At 38.4% G+C, this 26787-nt stretch overlaps 1 protein-coding gene across 3 annotated transcripts in view; it reads right to left on the bottom strand.

The window, feature by feature from the left end:
- Positions 1 to 26787, bottom strand: part of PHTF2 (putative homeodomain transcription factor 2) — a 43732-nt gene that overhangs the window by 1774 nt on the left and 15171 nt on the right. For 2 of the 3 annotated variants that reach the window (XM_053465473.1, XM_053465474.1), the window contains exons 3-16: positions 26044 to 26100; positions 20611 to 20680; positions 19792 to 19950; positions 14807 to 14972; positions 13760 to 13924; positions 11322 to 11538; positions 7559 to 7717; positions 6265 to 6483; positions 5826 to 5954; positions 5210 to 5482; positions 3996 to 4127; positions 1486 to 1572; positions 722 to 877; positions 377 to 472 (exon numbers count right to left, since the gene is read on the bottom strand). In XM_053465473.1, the coding sequence (XP_053321448.1) occupies positions 377 to 472; positions 722 to 877; positions 1486 to 1572; positions 3996 to 4127; positions 5210 to 5482; positions 5826 to 5954; positions 6265 to 6483; positions 7559 to 7717; positions 11322 to 11538; positions 13760 to 13924; positions 14807 to 14972; positions 19792 to 19950; positions 20611 to 20680; positions 26044 to 26100 (2085 nt within the window). The remainder of the gene's footprint in view (positions 1 to 376; positions 473 to 721; positions 878 to 1485; positions 1573 to 3995; positions 4128 to 5209; positions 5483 to 5825; positions 5955 to 6264; positions 6484 to 7558; positions 7718 to 11321; positions 11539 to 13759; positions 13925 to 14806; positions 14973 to 19791; positions 19951 to 20610; positions 20681 to 26043; positions 26101 to 26787) is intronic. The other variant, XM_053465475.1, reaches the window with a different exon arrangement.

Genomic DNA, 26787 nt, shown 5'->3' with positions numbered 1-26787 from the left:
AGTATTCACCGTTCTTACTGTAAACTGAAGGCTGTGACCCAAAACTTGTATTATCCTGCAAACTCCCTGGTCATTGGATACATTGCAAAATGCTATGCAAGCATTCCATCGTATCATATCTCATACCATCATATGCTTCTACTGTAAAGCCATAATTCAATTGATGTGAAATGGCTGGTTATAATAAAAAAAGGAAAAGGACAAACATCTTAGAGACATTAAATTCTGTAAAAAAAAAAAAAAAAAAAAAAATTGTAAAACTTGGGGTATCTGAATGACAATATGATATCTAGGCCCAATATTCTGCTTAATTATCATGATGATAAAAATTAATCCAACAATAAGATCTAAAACAAGTAACATATAAGGCTCTTACTTTTAACAACTTGGTGGCCAATTTCAAGACATTATTGACAAGTGTCAGCTCTTCCTTCTTGTTTGGTTTCTTCTCCATTTTCAAGTACAAGTTTATCTGCATTATTGAAGGGGATATGTTAATGGGCAAAACTGTGTTTTAACATATACATATAACTAAAGCTCTGCACTTTGACACTACATTTTCACATTGTCGAGCCACCTATTAATTATATTTTTCATTTTATTTATTGAATCTTGTGCCAGCTGTGAGGCTACATATGATAAGCAGAGCCTACCTCTAATTCATCAACTGCACACAAAACACAAAGAAACACCTGAAATAAAACAAAACCATGCTTCTCACCTGCTCGGTCAGTAATATTGAGGTATTGCTGTACTTTTTGCTGGTTTCTGAGCCAAGTGTAACAAATCTCAATAAAAAGAGCGTTAATGAAATGCACCAGATCACCAACTCCCAATTATAATGATACGCCAAGAAAGTCTCATGAACATGAAGAAGCTGAAACACAATAAGAGCCAATTATATTCTGTTAGAAGATGGCGATAATGAAATGTATATCAGTTCTGCACTTCCAAATCAGTAGCCACACAGGCAATAACATACTATGTGCTATAAAAATTAATATCCACAGTGTCTTGTTTATTTCAGGATTCTGTTCCTAAATGTTCTTTTTCCCCAGCAAGAAGCTAATTGACATTTATGAAAAGCATTACTTATTCCTAGGAAAGCAGAAATCTTACAAAATTAATGAAATGACAAAAAAAAAAAAGTGAGAGCATCTGCTATGCTGTACCGATTAGCGTACAAACAATACACGTTACACTACAGTAATGTGCACTTGCAAGTATTGCTCACTAGATGGCAGACAAAGGCTAAAAATGGATTTCTCAGTTTAACAAAGACAACTACTTGAGCTGGCTTTTAATATGAAACTGCCAAGAAAAGCGGGTTTCATAAAGATAAAAAATGGCAGCTTTTTAAGACCCCTGATTGTTACTGCGTCCTGAAAGTAATACCTATACCCATTATGGAGGTTTTGCATGTTAGCATAATGCATGGCATAGTGTTGCCTAATATTTATCGATACTTGGTTGTGTATACCTCACCTGGGCACAGCAAATAAACACGACTGAAATTGTCAGTAAAAAGGCAGAAGAAACTATTACATCAACCGAGCGCTGGGGGCCTCTCCGCTGAAAAAAAGATGGATATAAAAACATTCAGTTAGTGTCTTGAAAAATAAATTACGAGGAACTCGGACTTCTCACTAAACTCCGGGAAAACTAGCGGCGGCCCATTTAACATTTGTGCCTTATGATGATCCCCTGAGTGTTATTGAAACGAACAGCGGTTCAACACAGAACAATTTGGAGGGTCATAAAACACAAAGGGGTTTATTCACTAAAAGGACAGCTGGCAGGAGAGTTGATGTTTCAACTATTAATAAAATAATAAAAAGGGACAACACTGGCAGATTTCTGCAGCACACAAACCGTTCTGTGCAAAAAGATATGTTAAATGATAAAATACAGAAAGCAAAATGAGTGAACAGAAGAAAAATCCAAATCAATATTTGGTGCGACAACATTTTGCCTTCAAAACCACATCCTACATTCTAGGTACACTTGCACACAATTTTTTGTCGGCAGGTATATTGTACTATTGTACTACTTAAACTAGAAACTGTGGTTCTTCAGTGGATTTAGACAGCCTCAGTTGTTTCTCCACATAATCCAAGATGCAAAGTTGAGATCAGGGCTCTGTTAAAAAGATCGTTTTTAATGATTTTGGCTGTATCACATGATGGATAAGTATCTGCCTATAATTGTCCGCATTGAGACCATTCATTCTGACCAAATCCCCAACTCCATATTCGGCCCCAAACGTGCAAGGAATCTCCACCATGCTTCACTGTTGCCTGCGAACATTCTTGGTATCGCCCTCGAGCCTACAAACTTCACAGCCAAACATCAACTCATCAGTCCAGAGCACCTGCTGCCATTTTTCTGCACCCCAATTCCTTTGTTTTCATTAATAGTTGACTTGCTTGACCTTGTTTCCATCCAAGAGGTATGGCTTTTTGGCCACAAGTCTTCCATGAAGACCACCTCTGATCAGCCACCGGATGGTAGATGGGTATACTGTTTTCTGCGAATGTTGAGCTGATGGCGCTGCTGGACATCTTCGACTGTAAGCATGATGTGTCTCATCTGCTGCACATTGGCCGACCAATGTGTTTATTGTCCTCAACGTTACCCGTTTTATTTTTTGCTTCTTCAAAAGAGCTTGGCCAGAATATATGTAAACCTGTCTTCTTGAAATTTCTGCCTGGGAGAAACTTTGCTTTATGCAGTAGAACTACCTTGGGTCTTATTACTGTGCTCAGTCTTGCTATGATTATGACTTAAGTAAGTGAGTTTGGGTGTTCCTCATCCATTTTTTTCCCTCCGACACCTAACTGTGCAAGTGTACCTAAAAAAAACTGATGTTTTTTGAAGGAAAAGGGTGATCACACCAAATATTGATTTGATTTAGATTTTTCTTCTCTCCACTCACTTTGCTTTTTGTTTAAATTATATATATATATAATTTTTTATTATTATTTATTTTTCTTTTTTAAACTATTATTAACATGTGTTTTTGAAACTATTCTTGCTTTCAGGCAGGTGTGAAAAAATGCTATAAACTGTGTATAATTCAACACATGAGGGAGCTTTGTATGATCCAGAGTTAAATGAGTGAGATTTGTGCAGAGCCAGTTGGCCCTTCAAGAAGCTGAAATCACAACCCCTAATCCACAATTTCTGAAACCTTCCTCTTTATAATGAAAACCCCAAACCAGGAATTTTATTATATCAATGACACACCCTAGAAATGACCCATGGGCTTTTTGGGGTGGGGAATAAGATATGTCTGAGCATTCAATACAGTGTTGTATTTAAAGAAATAATGTAGCACTTGAGAAAAACGGGGTTAATATCATACTATTCCAGTAAACTCTCATACATTTGGATGGTGACACAAACATCACATTGAGCTTGTTGTTTATGTCAGTGCTAAGGAATGAAGTCCCCCCGTAGAGGATTGTTCTAGAGTGTTTAACAATAGAACCAAAGCATTTATCATACTGCCTTGTAGTAACAGCCAATATACAGCTATTTTATGTGAATCATCATGTTAATGTAATTCCTATGAAAACATTTAAATATTGCAAATATTAATATTACAAAGCGACACTAGTAATATAAGAAACAGGAGTTAACCAAATTCAGAGAAAGTGGCACTCCGGCCAACATATGCACTTTAATCCCTACAAAATTTCAAGTTGTCCCTTTTGCAGATGTATGGTGGGACTCCATACCCCCTATATGCATTTGCCGGTTACTTTGATATGTCTAGTTGGGTGTCAGGGAATTCTTATTGATTCTATATCAAATATCTGAATGTACAGTGGTTTACTGACAGTGGTTTACTTTTTTTGCAGTTTATATATATCTATATATATATATATATATATCTATATATATATAGATATATATATATATATATATAGATATATATATATATATATATATATCTAGAGAGAGAGATATATATATATTTTTTTAAAACTTACTTTGAGATAGGAACGAAGGGAAAGCCACATTTTAATGTTTTGTACTTTCTTAAGGCGGAAATGTGGAACTTCAGACTTTCTGGCTCTCCGAGCAGATGTTAAATGACCAAATAATTTGGCAAAAAGTAATCTCTACAACACAGAAGCATTACACATTTTCACAATTATATATTAAAAAAAACATTTGACTAATTTCAATGTAAGAATGAAATATGTAAACAAATGGATGATGAGACTTTTGTGAAAGCACTGTTTACTTTGTGACAAGTTCGGACATACCAGAGAATATGGTTCAAAAAAATATCACAAAAACAATTGTGTCAAACTTGAAATAGTTACTCAAGTTGTAGAATTTTTTTTATTATTAATTATTTATATTCCTTCCTAAACGTCACTACAGATCTGGAGATCTTTACTACGGAGTCACTATTACCACTACAGCCCTAATTTGTTAATCTGCTCCTGTTCATTTTATCACTGATTTTGAATGGCCAACCCAAGGACCAGGCGCTTTCCCTTTTACATAATTTTACTTTGCTTTTAGATTTGTGCCACATGCTTAAGGAGATACAGTAACAATACAGTATCTCATTCTTATTTATTTCAATAATGCAATAATTATGTAACATTTATGTTAAAGAATTTTTGTAACCGACACTACACGTTACCGGTTTCATCATCCCCTTTTATCCATAATGGTAAGATATCCTTGTATTCACAAGATACTGTATTCACCAAAGGATGTGCTTTATTACTGGCTACTTTGGATATGCAACCCTTAAAGTTATTTATATGAATGGTAGTTTGGGAAAAAGAAAACTTTGAAAGTTTTGCTTTGCTTATTGCTAAAGCAGTCACCTTGGCCAGACCTGGCCTCATTACAGTTACACATTTTGCTACAAAAATACTTTAATCAGGATATTTCGTTAATCCGAGGTACACTCACTAATTATGAAGCATGATAAGATTTAAAATGAAAGGCATCTGCAAGACTTCTTTTTCAACAATGATTGACCTTTAGTACAACAATGGGTGGCATGATATACAAATAAATAAATGGAGCAAGATTAAGTACAAGGCAAAGTGATTAACGCAAAATAATTACATTTAATGTTGCAATATTACATTAGAGGCACCCTAACATTATAAGTTCAGAATTTACATATTGCTCAACATGCAAAATAGGGAATTTTAAAAGGTCGCGCTCAACATACCTGCTTGTATGTCCTCTCTGCTACACAAAGCAAGAAAAAGAAAATCCAAACCAAGGAGACTCGAACCACAAAACTAATGACCACCATAGAAATGACCATGATGTCCGTGCTAGAACCAAACGCAATACTAGAAAGTTCTGAGGCAGAGAGGGTTGCCAGCTGTTCCAGGTCCCTGGACTCAGACAGCCTAAAAGCAAATGGAGTTACACCCAGGATCACAGAGATAAAGTTCCCAAATATCTGATAGCCAATTCCTGGGGTGTAACTGTTTACCTAGGATATAGGAGATATAGGAAAGTCTTTATTAATTTACTTGCAAAATGTTAATAAATACATTGTATACATTTTGGTTACCAATCACTCTATACAGATTATAAAAGATTACATCAGTTAAGTTTTAAATGTATCATGTAGGTTCCAAGCATGTACTCATAAACTTTTAGTTTGGAGCGAGCGCCATTCTTGAACTTAAATTACTGGTCTCTTCCAAGTGCCAGCTAGCCATTATTCCTATCCTAAATGCAAGATTTTTATTATCATTATAGCAAACACTCTAGGTTCATGGATCAGAATATTATTTTTACATTAAACAGTGTCCAAAGCATAAGATACTTACTCTGTTCATGATCATTCCACTGATCTCCAAAACAGACATATCTGCTTTCTTGCAGTCATTGCCCTCCCACACGATAGCACTAACTTTCTCAAGTCCTGGATTAGAACTATGAAGCCAGGGTAAGTGACTCTGGAATGGGGGAAACAGACACAAAAAAGTCATTTTTCACGGTAGAATGTGTTATTAGATCTGTATGCGTCCAACACTGTGCACATTACCTACTCAAGGATTACACTACTTAGGTTTCTTTTCACTATTAATAAAAGTTTGGTAGGTGATGTACAGATGGGGGGGGTTTGAAGAAGTTAAGACAAATTACTATTAAAAGAAAAAAAATAATGGAAAAAGAGATAAGGGTAGAGGGATGGGGCAGAGGGGAAGATGGCTGTAAAGTATCCATTTGTACTAGCAACAACAAAGAAAAAGCTTGGACGAGAACCTGATGAAAGGGATCATCTCTAAATTCCCTCTTCATGCACAGGCCACCGTGGTTAGTTTCTGCATCGGTTTCACTGCTGCAGGAGGAGCGACACTCGGCACAGTGCAGCAGATCCTCCCAGAGCACGTCTTCGGTTTCGGATTCCGGTCTTGTGCTTTCCGAGTCCTGTCTGGAGCTGGAACACCGAGAACTGCAACTAGTGCCTGATTTTTGGACGTCCTGAAAAAACAGGTTTGGTACAAAACCAAAATGATGTGATTAACCAGAAACAGGATATATGGAGGTGGCACAGGATGGATTCACAAATAATCCTTTTTATTTATGCAAGATGCTATTTTGTTTCTTTGATATAATAAACATACTGAACGCTGATGCTGTTCCTCCCTTTTCCTTCCCGAGTTGTTTCATATCGTGCTGCAGCACACACACTGGGGATATGATATCATTTGTGCGAATGCTATACATTCCTCATATTTTCATACAAATTAGTGTTTACAATATCATACCATTGCAGTGTTTTTGTTGATCTCTAATGTGAGAGACCTTTCTCTATTGAGAACATGCTTCGTAATACTGGATGTCCTTTTATTTTCAGGTGTGGGATAAAGCACACTACTGTGTTACGGTTTTTGGATTTTATCATTTGTCTGCTGGTGTGCTGTTCACATACACGCAAGGGCTGTACACATTTTTTGGTTTTTAGGATTAAAAAAGTGTTCTTATATAGCAATATGCAATATTTGCCATAACAGGTGTTTGGGTCCTACTATAAAACCGCAAGCCTTCAAGAACATCAATTAACTTTCTACCATCATTATGAGCAGAATATGCAATACAACTTAATGCAGAGCAGAAGTACCTCAAGTTTAATTATCACTCTAAATGTAGTTTTCATCTTGGAGACTTAAATATACTGACACACTAAATTAGAATCATATTAGTGAATGAAGAGATTCCACCAGTGAAAATGATCGGAAATAAATGAAGCAAAACATATTCCCAATTAGACTTCTGGTGTTAATTGTTTTAATAATTATGCCCACAGTTCACATAATTGGACACTAATTACGCTTCAGCAATTAATGCCAAGAAAAGAAAACTGTATGGATGTCATACCTCTTCGATGAACTTTATGTACTTTAAGAACCTAAGCAAATGAAAGAAATTAGATGATCTAACCCACTGATTTCATGTAAAAGGTGTTTCCATATAAATGTCCTGTTTACTTGTCTTTGTTACTCAGGGGCAGTTTCTTTATTTCAGTAAAAATGAAGTCTTAACCCAGCTGGCATACCTCTGCAGCGTAGTGCTTTTTGTAATGATGGGCTTTTCTGTTCCTGACGGTACTGTCATCAGCCACACGATCTGTGTTTCGTCGCGCTATGTATCCTGTGCTTGGATCATCTTCACTAGATACTTCGTCAGAAATATTGGCTGCAGCTCTTTGTGCATCCTGGATAATACAAATATAACGGTTTGTAAGACAGTTAAAGACAACTTAAGGTTTGACATGCAAATTTTGCTGTGTAACTAGGCGGGATTATTTGCCGATGCACAATCATTGGTAAGCCAGTTTAATAGGTAAAAGGCATGCCATTTTTTTTTATTATTATATAGTGCAAACAATTTACGCAGCGAAGTATGGCCACAAAACAATATTGTACTAGAATAAAAACAAGTTATTTGTTTTGCATTAAGGTTTTTGCATTAAGGCATTTCTTAAACGCTCTGGAAGACCCGTTCAACAGATTTGATAACAGGGAGAAGTGGTGCTTCCGAAAAGTAGACATGTATGTAGAAGCAGTGGGCTGAGAAGGTATGGAGAGACATGCGAGAGAGCGACATAGTCACACTTGCAAGAGGACTGATGTCTGAGTGAGTATGAAAACATGTGAAAGAGCCTTGCGAGACATGAATTGCCCACCCCTGTAATGCATAGATTAATTGGAAAATAGCCAATTGTTACCATACGAAAAGTTGAGCAACAGCTCAACCATTCTTACAAATACCTACAAATGCTGAGCATATAGGTCCCTATTACAAAAAAATTATATATCTATAATGCTATAGTTTGAGCGAACCCTTTTATGCCTCCAAGCTACCGAACATAGCGCGAGAGGGAGTTTCAGTCTAACTTTGCAGCTCATTAGTAAAAACACACAAAAAAGTTGACCGGTCAGTGGTATTTAACCCCGCAGTGCTTAGCAAGAATGTTCTCAGACACATCATCAAAATGTTGGAGAGGGTGTGATGCGATAGGGATGTCGCAAGATTACAAAAAACGTGGGAGAAGGTTCTAACAGAAATAAGTAGTGTCACAGGGATAGTTATTCCAGTTAAGCCAGAAACAACATTGTTGAACTTTCTGCCAGGCAACATGTCAAGAGCACAGAGGTATGGAGAAAACCCATCGCACGTTGACCAATTCTGTGGCTAGGCATCAGAAAACCAGGGGGACTTAGAATCGGACACATACAAACTGTGGTCTGGACACAAGGCTTCTCAATTACAGAAACAAACTTAAGGGGGGGGGAGCCTTCAACATAAACAAAGCCAATAACTCTCAGAGACATGCAGAGGGTAGAGAAAGGTGCATTGAGAGTTCCATAGCTTGGTGAATGTTGGGGGAACTCTAAGGCAGGGCTTGACAAATTTGTTGTGAATCTAGGCGCCAGCTAAAAAAGTTAGGAGCCAGGATTTTTTTTTAAACTAACAGTTGGTCAGGAGTGATCTGATCATCATCAGCCCACTTATTAAACTCACAGCATTTGACCTGGAAGCACCCTGGACTTTCAGGTCAGTGCTGTTTTTTTGGTTTTTTTTTTTTTAAATAATTTTTTTTGATATATATATTTTTTTTAACACTTTCAATGCTGATGTTCCATTGGAGCACAGCATTGATTGATATTTAGTCCCCACAAGCTTGTGGGGACAAATGTTAACCCCTGCAATGCCACGAATGTGTTATAAACAATTGTGGAATTGAAGGGGTTAACGCTGCACTGTCGCTCTCATGGAGCGATCAGGCAGCAGGGGGGTGTTGGGGCTGGTCTCCACACTCATGTGGAGACCAAAGAACCCTCTCCCCTGTCACTGAAGCTGCCTCTGACAGCTGGGAAGCAATTGCTGGTCTATAGACCAGCCATTGCAGGGGGGAGGAGTCTCTGATGACTGCTGTAGGCTTCCATACCTACAGGAGTCATCAAAGGGCTTGTGGTGGCTCGTTTTTGCTGTTGCTGGTCTGCCTGGACTTCCAGGCAGACCACCAGCAGCAGAGCCCCTTGAAAAACGGGAATTAACCCCTAAATGCCGCGATCGCGGCATTGAAGGGGTTAACGCTGCCCTGTCGCTCTCATGGAGCGATCAGGCAGCAGGGGGATGTTGTGTCAGACTCCTGGGCAGACAGCAACAGCAGCGCCCCCGCGTGGTGACACGGGGCATTTTTTTGTGAATGTAAGAGGCTGACAAACTCCTAGGCGCCAGGACAAAATTCTGAGTCGCCATGGCGACCTGGCGCCTGGGATTTGTCGAGCCCTGCTCTAAGGTTTTGTGGCTCTCCATTCCGTGTGAAATTACTAAAAAATGTTAAACCAAGGAAGGGGGAGTGCAGACCTATACTAATATACGCACGAGATGCACCCATTGGGGCCGGACAGATATTTTTTTCCTTTTTTGATCTGTAGACTGACTTGGTTGGTTTTCAGTTATTAGTAATCATCATGTGTATTATGCTAATTGTGCATTGCTAGCCTGAAGAGGCAATGCTGCAGATTGTATTTGTAATAATCCAGCTTCTAAGGGCATTAAGGGAATGTAGATAAAGGATCTGACATTACTGGACACTGTAAATCTTTTATGGTGTTTGTAGGCAGCATACGATTATATTGTGATTAATAAAATCAATACGTTAAACAAAAAACTGGGGAGAAGGGAAGAAGCATAACAGAAGGATCCCAGGAAGTTTGACCTAAAAATAGAATATGTTCTGACATCATTCCTGCAGCCAAACTCCATATTCCTGGGGCTACTGAATAGCATTGCATCACATTTTTCTTGGTAACCTCAAAAGCATTGGCCCTAATTTATCCAACACCCAACATACCAGGGACTAGAAGAAATGGGTCTATAAGCCAAAGGCACCGCCACCTCCTCAAGAAAAAAACAACCACAATAGTATGCAAAGTATAAAAAACTGCAAAACTAAAAACTGCAAGGCACACAGATATGCAGAGACTCAAGGTGCAGATAACAGTTTACAACTAGGTCTATCAGGATTCCACTGTCACTGACAGCTTTATTCACAAAACAAACAGGCTGTGGAGTCATTAAAAGATAACATTAAGTCTCTGACCTTCTCACAATTACGTGCTTTCGTTGACAACACTAACATAAGATCATCTTCCTACTGCGGAACGTTCCCATTAAATCTGTTTAATAGTGTTTAACATCACATAAGCAGCCACAAGAAGAGAATTAAAAAATTTGATTTGGTAACAAAGATTAAAATATGCATTTTACTCGACCAGCTTGGCCCTTCTAACACAGGCTCCTTAAGACCATTCACTGTGAAACGGTGAGCTGAAACATTCACGTTGCCTGCAATTCCTGTTTACCAAATACTCCTCGTAACCATTTGAAGACAGTAAGGTCCGGTGACCAGGACCCTCAGTATCTTGATTGCCTGTTTTGGTTTATTTCTGGCTATGATAAATTGTTAGCAATACATTTTTCTCACATGCCATCTTGTGTGATTTGTGAAGTATTTTAACTTTTTATAAGAATAGATTTAACAAGTTACATTGAAAACAAAAGTTGGCCAAAGCAGCCACATAAAATGTTCCAAAGAAGCCCTAAAGTAATTGAAAACTGTTCTGTACATCATAGAGGGGATGGTGTTAAAACAAAACAGTAACACAGTGAGAAGCAAAGCCCTTCTATGTGAAATGGGGAAGATGGCGGACTTCATTTTTAATTGAAGTATCGTATACACATGGAGGTGATCAAAAAAGGATGTGGGAATCAGCATGCAATTCGGGCAAGATAAGAGACATTATTACCATTTTGGTTTTGTTGTACTTCATCTTTGTTTGTGGTGGATGATTCCTTTTTGTTCCTGCTCCCCATGAAGCTTCTTCTGAACGAAGAGATTCACAGTGAGGCTCGTGGAGCTGGACGCCATCTTCACTGCTTTTCCCAGTCAGTCTCCCCTCCAACGAGACGTAACCGTTGTCAGTTTCTGTGGATTTGTCGATAGAGTTTTTTGTTTTCTTTGAACTGGAGTGAAAGAGTGAATCACGTTAAATGATATTGGAAATATGAAAGCTGTATGAGGCGAGAGGGTATGTTTTAGTAGCTGCTTCAAATGCTACACTAACTAAATCTAAACTAACAGTTGTAAGAAGTATTTAGCATACAAAAACAAAAAGTGCGCTTAAACGGTGTGTTGAAAGGATTATATTGTCTAGTGTCTTGCATGCAATCTTAAAAAACAATCAGCAGATACAGTTCTGACCTGATACAGTTCTGACCTGATACAAAAACTAGGCTAAATCAGTAAATCTAAACACTTTTTTGGCTGCCTCCCCATCACGTGATGAAAAGTTGACAAACACAAAATGAAAGTATGTTATTGTGCATGATTGACAATCATCTGAATTACAGCAATGTTTTCTACAGACACCAAACATGAACACAAGGCAAAGAGTGTGCTCAAAAAGTCTGATAAAGCATGGCATGTCCAATGAAACCAACTTGGAAATAATTATTTAGAATGACCAACATGTCTTATAATAAATATTTCAAAGCATATTGTGAATTATTAAAAGGACAATTTTTGTTTTCGTTAATTTGGCAATAAGTCACCCAAAACAATACAGAACAATTTGGCAGTTTATTATATCAGAATTCGAGGTCTATCACCAAAAAGCTGGAACAGCGCAGTTTTTCATGCAGAGACAAACTAGAGAGATGCGGATGAATTAATTGACCCCATACAACAGAACCTTTGTACTTTGGGGGATAAAAAGACAATGAATGGAGGGCTGCATAAATGATATAAACTTCAATCTCAGAATCGACTAACCATGTTATTCCCAAGATTGATTTCCATTAACTTTTAAATGAGCAGCTTTAGCCATTGTTCAGCCAGCTGCCCGCTTCTAGCTCCGCAGTATTACACACAAAATAAAAATAAAAAGCTATTAATGTTGTGATACTGGACTTACATTTCCACCACTAAATTTTACACAGAAAAAGACATACAAGCCCTACATTCAGGGCATTTCATCTAATTCATTATAAAAAAGGTCCGTAAAAGGTTTTGTTTTTTTAATTGGGAAACTGTAGTCTCTAAAATGAAAACAAATATTTTTGCAGTGTCTAGAATGAAAACAATCTTGTTCTCATGAAGAGTCATTTCGAAACGGTCCAATCAGCTAGACAATACCATCAGTTGCTATGGTGATAAGACGCTGTAAACTTTGTACCATGATCGAGCTTTATACATAATCCCCAAACTCCTTCTGAAGCAGCAAATTAAGCACACTAGCTGTATCTAAACAACATGCATCACTCGGCTACACGGCAGGGACACCCAGTTAGGGTTAGACAACGTAAGATTTGCAGATGAAGATGTCATTTAAGTGAAAAAGAATGATATGGATGTTTGATAATTTACATGTGCAAATCATTTCAGTAATATCTTTCCCTACATAAGTTCTCGTATGTGTCTTCCCGCACAACGGCCAACAGGACTAGCAGTTTGTACTAGGCAGAATCCAGCAGGGGTGAAATAAATATACCACCCTCTGTGCTGTGTGTTTGCAAAAGTAATATTGAAGGAAGATGCGATGTTCATAAATTGTTGCTCGTGCAATTATCTCATGGACAAACTTGATCAGAATTTTTGGAGCACAGCGAGCAACAGCGACAAATCAGCACGATACGACACAAAGACGGACAAAACACACACTTTTGTGAAGATGTGCACTGCCCCTTCATTGGACATGGAGATTTGTTCGGTTTCTTTTCAAGGCACAGAAATAAGATATAAACCTGTGAGCCATGAAGTATGTATGAGGTGTCGTACCACACCAGTGTGACAGACGCAGCTTTGTTCCGGAGAGATTTCAATTTTTAAACAGTTACAATACCGAAAGAGATCAAATGCTTCAGGCAATCCCTCTAATGCGTGCAATTTAACGTTAATGGCTTTAACAAAATTAACTCATTTAAATATTAGAGAGCATGGCTTTATCCAATTCCTTATTAGAATACAATTGAATTTCTAAGCAGCGTTATACAAGTTTAACAGCCTATGTTAGAAATATTGCTTCTATGACGTGACTTATAGCTAGTTTGCTGGATCCCACAGCCGTGAGTCACGCGATGGTGTCGGCATCGAAGTATATCTCCTGCTTAACATTTTGATACTGAAGCTATCCAGAGAAGGGGTGTTGCACATTTTCAAATATAAAAATCTGGAATAAATACAAACCCTGATAAAAAGAAAGCAGCATGCCAGATATCTCTGAAGACCGTGCCAATACTGTAACAGTTGTTTGCACCGTAGTTCTGCAAAGTTCCCTCTTGTGTATTATCTGTGGTGCTAGAGCCATCGCCTTCCCTATGCACTTCCAAATGTGCGGCTTTCCTTAATTTCCTTCAGCAGAAGAGATCAGAAAGTCGAAGGATCTTAAGCATCGCCTTACAACGCACTCATGCAACAATGCCATCAAGGTCACAAATAGGCCATGTGCGTGGCTCAGGGACTACACACATAATATGCTTACAATGTATCAATGGTAAGAACCAAACAAAGGAATTAGTACATTATTATACTGGGAATAGGCGTCTTGCCAGAACTCCCCCTCATTTCACCTCTAACACTACAGTAGCAATGGAAATGCTACTTCATCATCTGCTTCCATAGGATTTAGTAAAGCAAGTTTTTTGTTGTTTTTTTTTATAGGAAGACACACAATGTGTGTTGACAATTTAAGCTACTAAACATTGCTATGGCAAATATGATTTGTAAAGAGCAATTACATAAAAGCGATGAATTCTGAAGTAATCCTAGATTAGAACTCAAGAGTGGGAGAGAAAAAAAGTGAAGAAGAAAAGGTTAAACGTTTAGGTTACTAAACAAGCTAGAGAACCAAAAGGACCAAATGATCATTTTCAGGGAATAATGAATTTGCTGAAAAGCGGGCTAAATCTTAAAAAGTAATGTTTTTTGTCTACCAACATAGCTAATTAAGGTTCTTAACAGATAATCCTAGCTGTATATATGGTTTAACCATTTGTGTGTGTGATATGCGAGACCTAATGTGCCACAAGAGCATGGTATACTAAAACCCATGTCAGATCCGAAAACGTGCATTCCAGGCAGGGAAGATTAAGATTTCAAACACAAGTTGCTCAACTAACCATCTGACACACAAAGGGTTAAATAAAGACCTGGCACACCAGCCAATCAGTAGTGCTCATAACAAAGTCATGCATAATCAAGCTAGCTTTTGCCATTTTTTATTTATTTTTTTACCTCCTTCTCTTTCCACCTACAATAGGAGGCGATTTAACAGTCCGCGTCGAGACAATCTGGCAATGTACAGCTCCAAGGAGCAGCATAAGCCACACAGGCCCAAATACTTCGGTCAGAGGTACACAGCGAGGCCCGGGTGCGATGAAGAACAAGACCACCGCAGCAGCTACAACCATAAAACATGAAAAACATAATTAAAGTGCATTATATATAATTACACATTACACGTCAACCCACCCGTCTACCCATCCATCTACCCCTCTTTCCAACAGTAGAAATATGAAGAATTTTATCCCTTTCAAACTAAAGCTACAGATATATAGTTGGCTCACTGTGTTTGCATACATCATCTAATAGGGGGAAAATACTACATTCAAAAGGGAAGAAAAGACTACTTTTATATTCAATGCAGCTACAATTAAACACAGCCAAACATACAGGCTAAAAATAAGTTACCATGGAAACAGACACTGACTTGGGAATGCAAATGAAACGGCAAGGGCTTTGTGAAAGGTCAGATATGCTAGTTATTTGGCATAAATTGCTTGTATGTTTTCGTTTAATATTTACGCCGAGCACCCTAGTGCATCAAGTTGTCAGAAGCAGCACCAATTTTAACTGAATGTACAAAAGAAAATGCTTTTTTTTTTAGCTTATTCCGACAGGGTTTTTCAGGAAGGAAACTGAGTGTATAGATGCCAAATGCCCAGATAAGTCACATCGTTCCCATCTGCAGGCTGCTACCATCAGTGTGCATGCAATCATCTAATCAGACACGCTAAACATGCACAGAAAATATACAGCTTCAATACCTTTTAAAAGTCTGGGGTCACTTAGAGATTTCTTGGCTTTTGAAGAAGAGCACATTTGTCCATTAAAGTAACATGAATTGGATGAGATATACAGTGTAGACGTTCATGTTGTAAATGAATATTGTATTGTAGTTAACAGAATATTCCATATGTGTACAGAGGTCGTTTATCAGAAACCATCACAAATGTGTTCCAATGGCACGTTGTGTTAGTTAATCCATCTTTAAGCTTAAAAGCCTAATTGATCATTAGGAAGGTTTGCAATTATGGCAATGTTACAGCTAAAAATATCCCTGTTTTCCATGAAAGTGACCCCAAATTTTTGAATGGCAGCATACAGCAGACTTTTGTTGTACATGCAACAGACTGACAAACATCGTATTACTTTCCCATTATAACGGTGGCCATTCCCCTACTTCCGCGTAGCACAGCAGTAACATACGCGATGTTTGATATTTATCTTCATTTGTAAACATCAATACATTGGTTTATATAGACACACCTCGGCCTCTTGTGGCTTTACTATTTGCATATTAGCGCTATTATGTACTTAAACTAATTGGAACCTACACCGTACTATCTGTATGAACACTTAAATATTTACTTAAAACAATGCTTTCGGTGGCATTGAAATATTTGTTTAACCACTTGTTGCCTGCTTTGTTGCATGGATCACACTGATGGACTAGAAGCAGGTGCACAAAGGAACAAATGACAGCGACTGTAACACTTATGGGGGAGGGGCGCGTATTTCAAGCCATGAGCAATACACAGCCTGGATTAGCTAGAGCGTCTGGGACATTGCAACGCAGACCGTTTGCAGGTAAAGCACAATTTTTTGATTTACTTGGTGACTTTGTAAGCTCCTTCAAGCATAAAAGGACCACCCCTCCCCCAAAGAAAAAAATATATCGCCATCAATGGCATTCTGGACCCAACGTGAATTACTAGATCAGAGGGACATAAAAGATGACATTTATTTAGATTTACCTGCAGAGATAAATAAAAAATAATAAAATGCATAAAAGCAATAAACCATTATATTCTCAGAATATGTATTAAAAAAAATCAATTGCCATGGAATTCTTCAAGCTTCGACTAGCTTTTGCATGTAAAATGAATATAATTTGGTTTATTCATGTTAGTGAATTGTATATTAGTGCCATGTGTCTTCTGCTTCCAATCTGTACCGCATTTCTCATTTACATAAAATTTTGTGTATCCAATAAACATTACTAAGACATAATCTGCCCTGAAAGTGTTTTAACGGCCGTCCTCCATAACATGATGAAAACTAGTTCTCCATAAAAAAACACATCTGGTTTGTCTGAACCCTACTAGGTGGCACAATAGAACGATAGAACAAAGTATATTGCATTTTCAGCCTCTTGAAAAGTTAAGGGTAATTATGTTGCACAGCACCCCTTAGCTGTCATGCACTTGAGTAATGTTTTGAAAAATATTTTGGAAAACGTGAAAAATCTATGGGCAAGGTTTGATCTTTAGTAATAAAAATAATTTTTTTTACCTAAAGTGTGGATCAGACAAACTATACACGCAAAGATTTTGACTGGTGAGCCGCACAGTGTTTTCCACAGCCATCGTCGGGGAACACACACATCACCACGTTTGTTTGAGGCCACATGATTCAGAGTCAAAAAAAGAACGGAATTTCAAAATACTTCAGAGCCGTTTTTTTAGATCACGAAGTGTTTTGTTTCAAATCTTAAACTCATCGCAAGCTTGTTTAGGCAGGGCCCGCCTCACCTTTTGTTTCCGTTAGCCCAAATTATACCTGCTATGGCCTGTGTACCCATTGTACAGTGCTGCAGAATATGATGGCGCTATATACATTCTAACTTTTTTGTTTTATCATTTTGCATTAATTGGGAAAAGATTATATCTTTTTTTTATTATTGTGGAGGAAGGGTGGCACAGTTCTCCCTTCAATATCATAAATGGGTGAAAACACGGGCACAACATTTAATACTTGCTTACAGCTACAACTTCATTAACTCTTACAGGTTACAGAAAACCGTCCCTCAAAGTAAAATAATAAATAAAAGCTGATTGCCCTACTAACGCTCTGCACCCAGTCATTCAGTATGATGGAAACGGTTTGCTCCCGTATTGATGCAAGCACTGCAAGAATCTAAGCACATACTATATGGATTCATTCCTGTAAGAAACCCATTGGAAAGAACAAAACAAGCGTAACCAGATAAACATCAGACGCCGGATCTGAATGATCCAGCACTTTTTAACTCATTTGGCTATTTAAGGTCTCTCCTGTCGTTGTACAGATTACAATCCCTCTCGTTTTCTTACACAATTTTCAGCAGTTTAAAGGAATCTACAGTCCTTTTTGTAACGTACATTGGTGTACATTTTGCATATCACATCAAACAACGTAAAACATTGTGCCAATAATAGGCGACATTATGACGCAGCGATTATCATTGTCAAGCCCGAGGGTATTGACCATTATATATGGTATGAAAGAAGCCAACTGAGAAACAGCAAAGTGATTAATGAAAGGAGAAAAATGCACTAATAAGACTACATGCGATAAAGTACCAAGCAGAACTGGCTAGGTCGGTTGCTAATAAAAATACTTGAAGGTGCTATTCATGCGAGACATTGCATAAAAACAACTAACAACCTAAGGTACAGGTAACATGCAGGCTAAAACAAGTGCTTTTGGGCTAGAGAATAATGCATTATGATCATTTACCATAAACAATAGATAAAGGATATATTTCATGTAAAATGTAGAATATGGGAAAGCAAGAAATCTGCCCTTTTCACACGACCGCACCAATCATCAATGTTGCCTGTTTGAGTCTTGTACATTTAATTTTAAAAATTGTACATGCATGTATTAAAGCACGCAATACACACCCCTAGCTACATGAAATTACTGGCCAGGGTCGGTTAACCAGATCAAGCACAAAATTAAGTATTCACACCCTCTCCACACGCCCCTCCTCCTAATCCATTTATGCCAATTACACCATTTTTTAGGATTTTCTGTTAATTGTGCCATTAGTAGCCATTTTCATGCAGTCCGGGGGGGGGGAGGCAAGCCCAGCAGAGTGTAAGTACATTATGCAGCAAATATCCCATTACCACGACGAGTGTATGCGAATTGGAATCACCCTATAAAAGTCTTTAGGTAGTGGATTAAATCACCAGCATAGAGAGAAAATGCCCCCTTGAACTACTTGCCAGCCATTCTCTGCATATTTCCCTCCTCTCAAGTCATGCCTTTAAAGGATCCCATATTTCCATCCTAGTTTCTTTTTTACGTTAGTTCCAGGAAGGGCAGAGTTGGCCCTGTACACCGCAGACGTCAATCTGTGAAATTTCTCGTATTTCAATTTACAGTTTGGAAATTAATTTGAAATGTATCCAGTGTGCACGTAGCATACAAAAAGAGGCTCTGTGCTGTGCTGAATTCACTCACGGGTGGAGCAGAATAACAGGCTAAATTCCCTAAAACTGAATGCATACATTGGCTTCCAAGATGCCCCTCTGTCTTCCAGAGGAGTTTGACTCATAATTTCCCCCGGCTGCTGCCTCTAGGTCAACCGATGGCACGCACAAACATAGCGGACTTAAAAGGGCTTTACTTTTTTTTTTTTTTTTTTTTTGCTTTCATTCGTTTACTAAATCAAGTTTGTATGTTGTTGATTAGAAATCTGAAATATTTGGCTGTAGCAGAAGCAGTTTGTCTGCCGAACGGTTGGAGAGCGGAACAAGAATTTTCAAGTTTGGGGCTGCATTTCTACAAGCGGAGATTTGGCCAGAATTAACGGTATCTTTAATGCTGAGAAACGCAAGCAGATTCGTATCCGTCAAGCAACACCATCACGGAGGCGTCTGATTGGTCCCAAAGCTATTCTACAATAACGACCCCAAACAAAGTCATTAAGAACAAGAAGTCATGGAAGCGATCGTATGGTCCCACAGAGCCCTGATCTCTAAATTGAGACTGTCTGGGGGAACATGTTTTGCTAAAAAAAACAAAACAAAACAAAAAAAAACAAAAAAAAAAAAACTTAACATGTCCATTTTAGAAAGCATTCTTACTTTACAGCATTGTTTTCACGCCTGCCTAAAACCTTTACAAGGTACTGTAGGTTTAGGGTTTTTTTTTTTTTTTAACCTTACCTTGAAGAAGATACAGGAGAAGCAACCAAAAGAAAATGAGCTTCGATGTTACTTGAAGCCACCATCTAAAGAAAAAAGGAAAGAATACAACTCTGACAATTCCTTTCCTTGTAAGCGATGTCCAAGGGCTTTCAGGCTTTGCTTTAGCAAATGCAGATCCTTTTAGTAACAAAAAAAAGCACAGGTTACTCAGAATACATGGGTAAATAAAAATAATGATAATGCTGTTAACCCCCTTAATGACAATGGGTGGTCCCTAAAGCCATTAAAAGGGTTAAACATACATTTACATACATACATTTAGGACAGTAAGGCCAGCCCTATGTTTTGGATAAGTGCTGCATCATGTACAGAGAAGTTACGGAAACTTGTTTTATCTTTCTCCTTAATGCTACCCGTCACTTAAAAACTGTATTTAAAAGCTTACTGAAGTATGCCATTAATATAAAGTCCTCACCTATGTATTGCATCACAGCAGTCTGACATCATACAGGCACTCTCACCTCCCACCTGAAGCTCGTGCATGTGAAACAGCAGACCTCTACAGATCCTAATACACAGTGTTGGCCAGCCATATGGGGGTGTGTGTGATTGACACATAAAAAAAATTACTTATCAATCGAAGTCTATATGGTTTTGTGAATGTTCTGCGCCCCTGACCTTTTAAGATTGAGCTGCACCTTTAGTTAATTGGCTATTAGCTCCACCACTTATCAGATATTCCAGACTGATCAAGCTAGTAACGTTTTAACGCTTTAAATTTAATAAACCCGATTGGACATGTTATTCAACATGGGCATTTGCTATTGATTTACTTACCTCTAACAAGATCCACATCTATAAGATCCGGTTTGACATGCCCAGTCTTCTTTGGTTTGTTCCTTAAACCCTGGAAAATGGAACATATATGATGTATATACTGCAAAAATAGTTTACAATATGATACATATAATAATAATAATAGAGTGCATCATTATCGACAAGTTAATAAGGTACCAAGGCTTCAAGCACCAAGTACAATGTAAATGCTAGAGTATTCTAAAAGGAAGGGAATTTCCATTGGCTGTTTGTAATTGTCCTTGTTTACATTCAGGGAAGTTTTTAAAATACAGATATGCCAGCATTTTGTGGCAATAGTATCTCGTTAAGATTCGTTTTCAAAGGTTTTTAAACAATTCAAGTTCACCCCTAATGTTTTCAGACAGCCGAGTCATGCGAAAGTGTTACCTTAGCAAAATCTACCGGACAAACACCCTGATCATTATCCTGTCTTGAAATAAGAAATAGGATGGCTTTGATGGAAAATCTAAGGTTACGCGGGAAAAAATGTAATTGGACAAGCAGGACTTCCTTAGTATCACCACAAATAATCAATTCTGTGAGGTGTCTGAGCAGGGAAGTCACCAAAATGTCAAATGATTGACAACTGCGACCTCAAGGTCTGCAGGTACAGAGAGTTAATTGGATCAAAATTAAAATCACTATGTAATATTGAAAGAAAAAATCTTTGACCGTGGCAATTTAACGAATCAAGAGATGTAGTAATACGCCCATTCAGACCTGGCTCATCCATAAACCCACCTACACCCTATGTATTTTTTCCCAAGGACAGATGCATTTTTTTTGTGTGTGTAACCTATGACTTTGCATTTTATTTATAGAACACCATCAGATTGCACAACGCTAATTAAATAGGAGTGCAATGCTGGGGGGGAAAAAGTGATACTACTGAAAAATTGTCCGAATTTATGTTCAGCAACATCACCCAAATATCGTAATAAAATACATGCATAGGATTTTAAGTCTTGGAGGGCCACCCCCTTTGGGTTGGGGTAGCGAAGATTTATGGCCAAATTTGTTTTTACTGGAGACTTGACTAAGTTAGCGGCAGTGTGATTAAAAATGCAGTCTTTCAGATAGAATAAAATGGCCTCAACGTCCCACCCTTACTGGATATACTCAAGAAGGACCTGTCACATTTTACGTGAACTTTTATTTGACACAGCCCAACCATTAACCCCAAAATAAGGATTTTCATCACATGAAGCTTTATTCGGAAACATATTAAGAGTCTATTGAACTGCTTCTTTTGCATCCACACGGAGATGCTGTAAGATGAAAGAATTTTAAAAAGGCACTGATTGGGTCTAAAGCTGCAGGAAGACATAGAAGCCTAGATTTACTGTACGGTACCAAGAAAACACATAAGATTTTTTTAAGTTAATAACAATGATAGAAGCCCACCTACTAATGGGATAAGGAAAGTTTTCAAACATCCCAACTTCCGAAAGACATTCCAGATCTCAGGAATTTCTGCAACCGTTCTGCTTTTGAGAGATCCTCGACAGGCCTACGGGTCTATAAAATCAATCTGAGTCTGTGCAGTGGCAGCACAGACCACCATTGAAGCTCTGAGGCAGGGCACAGCAGGGTACTGCTTCCGGTAAGGCCCTTCTCTTCTTGACCTTTTCTCACACCCCCTAACAAAGGTGTCCAGATTTGGACACCTAAAACATTGGGGGTATTTGTTTCATATAAATGAAATGCATGCTCAGAAGAAACATCCTTATTCTTTAAAAAAAAAAAAAAAAAAATACATATTTGCCCCTGATATATACACAAGGCAAGTCGAAATCCCTCTGACCCCAACATATACACTACAAGTGAATATTCTGGACTAGACTTGAAGCTGTTTACTGAACAACAAGGACAAATTAAAATATTCCTGCACCGACCAGAAAACCCGCAAACCTATATATCTTGAGGGTGTATAATGTAATCATGCAGCGGGCACTACACATGCACCGACAAGTCTCAGAACTGCGCTACTTTAGTCACCAAACTGGTTCGCACATGAACTTCGTTGTCCTCTGCTACTATTTCACACATCTTGAAGGATTTCACTCCCTTTGTTGTCTGCCGCTTCACACGCATCAAGTACACCATGAAAAACCCACATAAATCACGAAACCATGGAAAGTAAGAGCATTATTGCTCGGGACTGCAGATTTGTGTCAATGACCACAAGAAATCATTTGCTGCCGTTTCGCCATCGTATTCCTGGCCTCCGTTGCAATGAGGACTTTGAGGAATAATGGGATCAACTCTAACACACAATAAGAATAACTATAAAAATTCAATATTCCATTTCCATGGTCACCACAGCTTTCCACACAGCCCAAACTATGGTTAAAAGTAGTCCAACATGAAATCGCACAAACCTTATTACATGTTAGCATGCAGCCATCATTTTGGCTCACTACAAGAAAAATATGCAGGTTTCATTCATATGGATGCCCAAGCACTCACAAAGAGGAAAAAAGTGTTAAGCCAACAGTGTTAAATTGCTGTGCTATACGGTAATACAAGAATAATTGGTGTTCTTACAAATGACCCAACTTACATTATTTTAAAATTAGGCAATATGGATTGTTTCACTCGGTTAGCCACAATAAAATGCAAGCTGTGCAGGTCAACTTACCAGCTTTATGAACTGCACACCATCAAAAGAGAACAGTTTCGTTAGCAAGGATTATTCTCAGGAAACTAGCACACAACCCACTTTTATTATATATGAAAGTGATCTAGATTTCTGAATATGGCCCAGACCGAGATATAGTCTCTTATTCCACACGCAAAACAGAAGCTGTCACTTATTGCATTTGAAGGGTTTATGAGTACAAACAAGCATCTACAAAATAATACTTTGTAATGCCCATTGTTTACATTGAAAACAAGCATACATTATAAACACACAAACAGTGCAGCCTGAGTAAGTCACCGGCACACCAGTCTGCTGATTATTGTGGGGAAAGTGGCTCTGCTTAAGGAACAATCAAAATGGCATGACTGTTCATTTTGACAAACCTGATATAAACAGTACTGTGCAAAGTTTTAGGTAGGTGAGAAAAAAAAAAGCTTTCAAAAAGACATGTTAAATTGCAAAGCGAGTGAAATCAAGAAATATTAAAAATCAGTATTTGGTGTGACCACCATTTGCCTTCAAAACAGCATCAATTCTTCTAGGTACACTCGCAGCGTTTAAGGAAGTCAGCAGGTATGTTGTTTAAAAAATAACCGAGGTTCTTCTGTTAATTTAAGCAGCCTCTGTTGCTTCACTCTCTTCATGTAATCAATCTCAGACAAACTCAATGATGTTGAAAGCAGGGCTTTGTGGGGGCCGTACCATCACTTCTAGGACTCCTTGTTTTTTGGGGTTTTTTTACACTGAAGATAGTTCTTGCAGAATAACTTTGGGACCAATCAGATGCCCCTCTTATGTTATTACATGACGGAGAAGTATCAGGAGATACCACTCATTCTCACCAAATCCCGAACTTAGTTTATGGAAATGCAGCCCCAAACTTGCAAAGAAAGCTGTGGCTTGCAAACACGCATTCTTGTACTGCTCTCCAACCTTCAGATGAACAAACTGCCTTCTCCCACAGCAAGATAATCCAAATTTTAAATAATCACAGAGTACCCGCTGCCATTTTTCTGCACCCCAGTTCCTGTGTTTTTGTGAGCAGTTGAGTGGCTTGGCCCTGTTTCCACGTTGGAGGTATGGTCTTTCAGCCACAAGTCTTCAGTGATCCCACTGTTTTCTGCCAACGCTGAGCAGATGGCAGATGTGAAGGAAACTAGGCATGTTGTGTCTTGCATTTGCGGCACTAAGTTTCCTTGGCCGACCGCTGCGTCCTCAATATTGCCCATTTCTTTGTGCTTCTTCAAAAGAGCTTGGGCAGGACATCGTAACCACCGTCTGCCTTAAAATTTCTGCGTGGGAGAGACCTTGCTGATGCAGTATAACTACCCTGTGTCTTGTTGCTGTGCTCAGTCTTGCCATGGTATACTTTGTTTGACATTAAATTGTCACTTCACCTTCTTAGTGAGTTTGGCTGTTTCTTACCCAGTTTTATTCCTCCTACACAGCTGTCTGTTTAAGTTAATGATTGTGTTTCAAACTACACTTTTATGATCATTAGCACCTGTTTGGTGTAATTGTTTAATCCTACAGCCAACTATATGCCTACAAAATCCATGACAAGTGCACCTAGAATTGATGACTTTGATTGATTTGCTATGAACAGTACTGTGTATATCTATCCACATTGTCCTAATGTTGCCTAAGCAAGCTGCTTCAGGGACACACACAAACTAAGATAGGGATAATTACACACACAAGGAAAGGATGTTTTAAAGTATAATGTGACATGAATAATCAGAGTTCTATGAGCGACACAATATGGCTAGGTTTCCACTTGGGTTTTTGTCCGGCGTTTTTTTCTTGATGAAAAACGCCAGGAAAACTGCCAAGAAAACTGCCGCTGCATTTACCTGCGTTTTGGCGTTTTTTCTGCAGTTTTTTCTGGCGTTTTAGCCTTTCTGTGGAAATTGCTTTTTTTGACCTTAGGCAGTTTTTCCAGCCTTTACAAGTTAGAAGTTTCACCCAGCTAAAAGGGATTAGGATAAATGGCAAGTATCTGCCCTCTCCTGATGTCATTTACTTGGTAGACCCTTTTGTCTCTTTTCTGTGGTTTGTAAGGCATGCTTTATTTCGAATGTCTGCTCCTCTGGGAAGATTGGCCCCAAATGATGGTGCAAATTGTTTGCTGTTGCTTTTGGCACGCAGGATCCGGTCGCGTATGTTTGTTTGTAATGGCATGTTTGTTCCAAATGGTGTAAAATTCAATATGAACCAGTCCAGGACTTTGTTTTGTGTGAAACTGTTTGTTTTCAGCCTATTTCTCGTAGGACACACAGATACTGGGTCCATCCTCTGCATTGTAACTGTGGAAAAAACGCCATAAAAAACGCCAAGGCAATAAACCCACATGGCTTTTTCATGGCGTTTTTTCTCTCCCATAGACTTCTATTGGAGAAAAAAAGCCAAGATTTCTTGCAAAAAACGCCAGAGTGTCAACATGCTGCAGTTTTGAAAAACTGCCACAGAGCCCAAAAAAGCAGAAAAACGCCAAAGAGGACTAAAAAAACGCCAAACAGAAAAACGCCAGGTGGAAATGGCATTTTGCGATTTCCTATTGAATTACAGCTAACATCTGGCTGCATGCGTTTTTCACAAAAAAACGCCAGGTGGCGCTATTGGCGTTTTTATAGGCGTTTTTAGCTAAAAAAACCCAAGTGGAAACCTAGCCTAATGGGATTTTTTTTTGTCTTGTTGCAATTTTACAGAATGAGAGAGAACTAACATGCTGTACATACTCAAAACAAAACAAAATGTGGAAACACTACCTTGATTTCTCTTTGTTCCACAGATTTTTCCCAGATCTGCTGGTCATATGCCCCAATCTAAAAAAAATAAGAAGCACAGGTTAATTGAGAAATATCCACAATATAGTGTGTTTATATATGTATAATATTAATTAACTGCTCGATTTAGGGATGTTGTGAAAATGCATGCTGAATGCGGAATTAACAAAAGGTTCAATACATCGTTAGCAGAGCTCAGGGAATGATTTATAGGCCATGCATTAGTAGGCTAATTCCATAAATACACATTTAAAATGCAGTTTCCCAAAACCAGTTGATCCAGCCATCATACGCACTTCAATGAATATGATCATTGAGTGGTCCCTTTACGTTTTCATTGTGTCCTCTGCAGATTATGCAGAATTCCCCTGTATCAATTTGCCCACCTCCTATTTTCCATCTAGAAGATGTGTTCGGCTAAAGGCATTTCCCTATATGCGACATTTACTTCTAGTCAGGTCCATCACTGGCTTGAGGAACACTGCAGGTGGGGGTCTCTTCCGACCCCCATGTGCAGCAAGAACTCACATTGATTCCAATGTACAGGGGATATTAAACACATAGAAGGGAAAACGCATAAGAATGCTAAAATTATATAAAATAACCACAATCTAGGGTATAAACACATAGCAATCATTTCACTCCCTTTACTATGCATTGTACAGGCCCATCCAAGCTATGGAAACTCCCTTTACAAAGCCCATCTGTCCTATCCACAAATAATTA

The sequence above is a fragment of the Spea bombifrons genome, chromosome 4, assembly GCF_027358695.1.
Source record: "Spea bombifrons isolate aSpeBom1 chromosome 4, aSpeBom1.2.pri, whole genome shotgun sequence".
Lineage (NCBI taxonomy): Eukaryota > Metazoa > Chordata > Amphibia > Anura > Pelobatidae > Spea > Spea bombifrons.
The sequence above is the reverse complement of the archived record's forward strand: the minus strand, read 5'-3'. Positions and strand labels throughout refer to the sequence as shown.